This window comes from Arachis ipaensis, chromosome B02 (assembly GCF_000816755.2).
Source record: "Arachis ipaensis cultivar K30076 chromosome B02, Araip1.1, whole genome shotgun sequence".
Taxonomy (NCBI): Eukaryota; Viridiplantae; Streptophyta; class Magnoliopsida; order Fabales; family Fabaceae; genus Arachis; species Arachis ipaensis.
Window position 1 is genome coordinate 10,867,227 of NC_029786.2, and position 4,479 is coordinate 10,871,705.

Genomic DNA, 4,479 nt, shown 5'->3' on the forward strand with positions numbered 1-4,479 from the left:
AATCTGGTTAGACTTTTATAAATTTTTTTTATTATAATTATTTGTTATTTTAAAATTTTTAAAATATAAAAAATTTATACTGAAATACCACATTAGAAGGTTATATATAGGTTACCTTTTTCGAAAACAAAATTTATGGTTTAAATTTATATGTTTGTAGATATGCAATTTTATTTGAGTTCCAGTCAAATACAAAATATGAATTTCAGTTTTTATTCATTTTTATTCTGTTTTTATCTTTTATTGTAATATGTAGGAAACAGTTGTAGCCTTGGCCATCCAAAAATTTTAAAGAACTATGTCTACATATGAGATATATGTCTAAGAAAATAAAAAATATTATGTAATTTAGTAACTTTATATTTACTTTTATGTAATAAAAAAATCTAAAAAAGAAGTTAAAAAATTTGTCTATACTTACCCTCCATATTAAAAATTCTAGATCCGTCCTTGGAAATCTAATACAAAAATATTTTATACACTATTATAATTAAAATATTTTTTACCGTAAATTTACACGAATATCCTAAAAAAACACGAGTGACTCTTTTTGTTTTATATTTTTACGTTTTCTGCTTCTTAATGCCATTTCTTCCTTAGTTTTAAAACTTATATAATGGAATTAACAAATAATATGTATAATCATGGATATACAAATTAAAAAATAAAGAATTTTTAGTTAAATAAAAATTAACAAATTAATATCTTAAAAAAACATAAACGTTGATAAAAATTAACAAATTTACTTCACAAATTGTGGTGGTTTTGTAGATTTTATATTTGTTTCTTTAAAATTTTATACAAAGACCACGTTTTATATAAATATTAAGAGAAAAAATAAAATTAACAGTAAATTCAGTTTTAAGACAATCTGGTATAATTGATTTTCCACTAGTTTATTTAAGTAAATTATAGAAGGTATGACATTATGAATTCAAGATTTACGGATGTCAGTTTTAGTGGATTCACAAAGTAAAAAAGTAAATCTTATTAATAAAACTATTATGAAGATTTTTAATAAGAGCAGTGTTATATGACTAACAAGTTTATCATTTTTTGTCAGCACTTAGTCACAGAGGCCGAACTAGATGAAATATTAGAGGGGGGCCAAAAATATTTACACAATAAAATAAGACTAAAATAAAAATTTTAATGGGGTCTAAACTGAAATTTACATATAATTTACATGTAAAAAAATTAAAATTAAGGGGTCATTGCCCCCTTTCCTCCTACCTGGCTCCGTTCCTGCTTAGTCGGTAATAATTTGTACTCATATTTATAGAGATTTTGTACACAATAAACATACACTTTACACATATGTTTATTAAAGTTTTGCACATACACATAAATTATTACTATTTGCACTCAAAATTTTTAGAGTTTGAACATATAAATTAATAAAATTTATCTGTTAAAAATAATTTAGTATTTATATTCACCAAAATATAAACAAAACTACTAAAAATTACTAATTTTCAAAAATTTATCTTTTATTAATAATAATAATAATAATAACAAGAACAAAAATAATAATAACCATGATAATATCAACAATACTGTTTAATAGTTATTTTTATTCAAAAAAAATATTTTCTTATAAAATTTTAACACTTTATAAATTTATACTCTCATATAATTTATGCCACAAATATATTAATAGTAAAAATTCACATAAATATTACATAATTTAATTCTTTTTTTTATTACTTTTATTATTAATAGTTCATGATTTTTATTAATCTATCGTTATAATAGATTTTCATACTAAAGCCCAACCATTAAAGTTTTGGATAGAAATTATCCACTTAAAAAATACTAACAGATTTTTTTTCCTTCAAAATAAAGGCCCACATAATTTTGGTCCGTCTATTTACTCTTTTGCCCTGCTACTCACTAACAATAAGGCCTATCACTCTAACTAACAACTTTCACCCAACTCTCCACATGTCATGTGTTCATTCGTCAGTCAAAATTTAGCCACTCTTAGTCACTATAACCTTGGCCACCAAAGAATTACCCTATATATATATGCATTTAACCAATAAAAGAAAAAACACAAACATTAATTAACTTAGTATTTTTTCACTCTTCTTTTAATGTAATAAGAGAAAAATTTAAAATGTTTTAATACAATTAATAGGGCACTTATTTGATCTCTTTCTCACAATTCTATCATCGTTATGGGTAAATTTACAAAAAACAAAAAAAAAAAAGAAATAAAAGAACTATGATTAGAGATAAAAATGTTAAAACTTTAAAGAATAGAAATAAAACGGATATTATAAATCAGGGGAGTATTTTTACATTTCATCATTTATACATTTTCAATTTCTCATTGAGTTCTACATCATGTGTAGCATGAAGATGTAGCAAATTAAAAGGAGACCATTAGACCAAGGATGAAATAAAAGCATGTCGATCAGCTTTATACCGGACTTTTTGCAAGAACGTGTGTTCGATGCAGTAGCCGGTTTCTTAACAGAGCAAGTAAAGTATGTATGGGATTACGAGAAAAGATTCGATGATGTAAGCAAAGTTGTAGAGAATCTCAAGAATGACAGAGATGAGGTGCGCGATAGAGCCAAGGAAGAGGAAGGACGATATGGGAGAGCGATATACGATAATGTTTTAGAATGGCTGGCTCGTGTGGATGAAATTGTTGTTAAATATAATAAGTTCAAAGAAGATCATGATAATAATGCAGGGTATGCACTTGCTTTTCCATTTCAAAATTTAGACATAAGGTATCGTCAAAGCAAAATAGCCGAACGTATCAAAGAAGATGCTGAAAATTTGCAAAATGAGAAGCGTGATAGAATATCTCGCTGGCAGGGCCCACCTTCTTCAATGGGTTATGCGCTTCCTTCTGTTGAATATGAAGAGCTTGATTCAAGAAAACAAAATATGGAAGATGTCAAGAAAGCCTTGGAAGACTCGAGTCTTACAATGGTTGGTGTTCACGGCCTAGCTGGTATGGGAAAGACTACTTTGGTCATAAAAGCTATTAACACACTTCAAAGTGGAGAACCAAAGTTATTTGATATGGTCATTATGGCAAATGTGGGCAAAAATCCAGACATCAGAAAAATTCAAGGCCAGATTGCTGACATGCTCGGAATAACATTGCAAGAGGAGAGTAAGTGTTTATCTATATTCTATACCTATAATAAACGCAAACAACTATATTTTTAAATAATTGCTCAAACAAAGAAAAAGACGGTGAATTTTCAAATGTTGTTTGAGTGGATTTTTTTGAAAATAGTTGTTTAAGTTGCATTTTGCAACGTTCTTTGCTCTTTGGTATCTTTTCCCTCAATTTAATATTTTTTTTAACTTATTTACAAATTATTTTCAATACACCCACTTCAACCCCCTCTAATTAAAAGACATGTTTACCTCTACTTCCACTAATTAAAAAACGTTTTTTAGACTATTTTTCTGATTTTCTTTTTCTAATTTTACTTAAATAATATACGATTTAAAATATTACTGTACCAATTAAGTCACCATAATATATATATATATCAAATACTACTATATCAGTCACCAAAAAATACTACTATATCAAATTTCTTCTATTGTATAAATACAGACATTATAACTGGGTAACCCACGCTTTAGCCTGTTTCATAAAAATATTATTGTAGTAAGAATTTGGGACAGATCTACAAACATAATATCTAGAATATTGTTAAACTTAATAATACTTTACACAATAATACTGTGTGGAAGTAAAAATAAAATTTACTCACATTAATCTTAATTTCAAAAGTAACCACCACCACATAATCCATCCCATTATACACATTGTACATTATAATTATTGGCTCTCCAAACCTTTTTTTTTTTTTTTATATCTAATATTATTAATGTTCTCTCCTAAGTCTTTATCTTTGATGGATATGCCTTAAGAGACCCTCAATAGGTCTGATGGCAGTGTTGGGGTTGACTTGTTTTTTTTAAAGAAAAAATAAATTCTTCTGTTGTTTTTGTATTTTATATCTATGATAATTGTACAACGTAGGTGAGTATGCGAGAGCTATTCGCATAAGAGATAATTTGAAGAAAGGAAAAAGCACCCTTATAATCTTAGATGATATGTATGCAAAAATGGATTTGGATAAGTTGGGAATTTCATCAAAGAGTGGCGATGACAAGAAGAATCTCATTCTCAAACAAGGAATAAAATCTTCTAATCCCTCTGGAGCAGCTCAAACTAAGGAAGAGACAAAGACTGCTGAACAAAAGTCAGAAATAGATAGTGTTAGAAAATATTTGACAACTCAAAAATCAATAACAGAAGGTACCAAATTATAATGCACATATATTTTAATTTTTATTTGCATACGCATATCGTATATATATTTGTATAAGATAATACCTTAATTAAACTTTTAAAATTTGTAAGCAACATTTTTATTATCATATTTATATATTATACACATATATTGTATTCAATACTTATATCCATATTTTTGT

General features: G+C 26.6%; 1 protein-coding gene across 1 annotated transcript in view; it reads left to right on the top strand.

Moving 5' to 3' along the window:
* The window catches only part of LOC107626886 (probable disease resistance protein At1g51480), a 7,354-nt gene extending 2,960 nt beyond the window's left edge, over window positions 1–4,394 (top strand). Inside the window, exons 3-4 of the mRNA XM_021115421.1 lie at window positions 2,358–3,136; window positions 4,025–4,394. Of these exons, the coding sequence (XP_020971080.1) occupies window positions 2,413–3,136; window positions 4,025–4,317 (1,017 nt within the window). The 5' untranslated portion in view covers window positions 2,358–2,412 and the 3' untranslated portion in view covers window positions 4,318–4,394. The remainder of the gene's footprint in view (window positions 1–2,357; window positions 3,137–4,024) is intronic.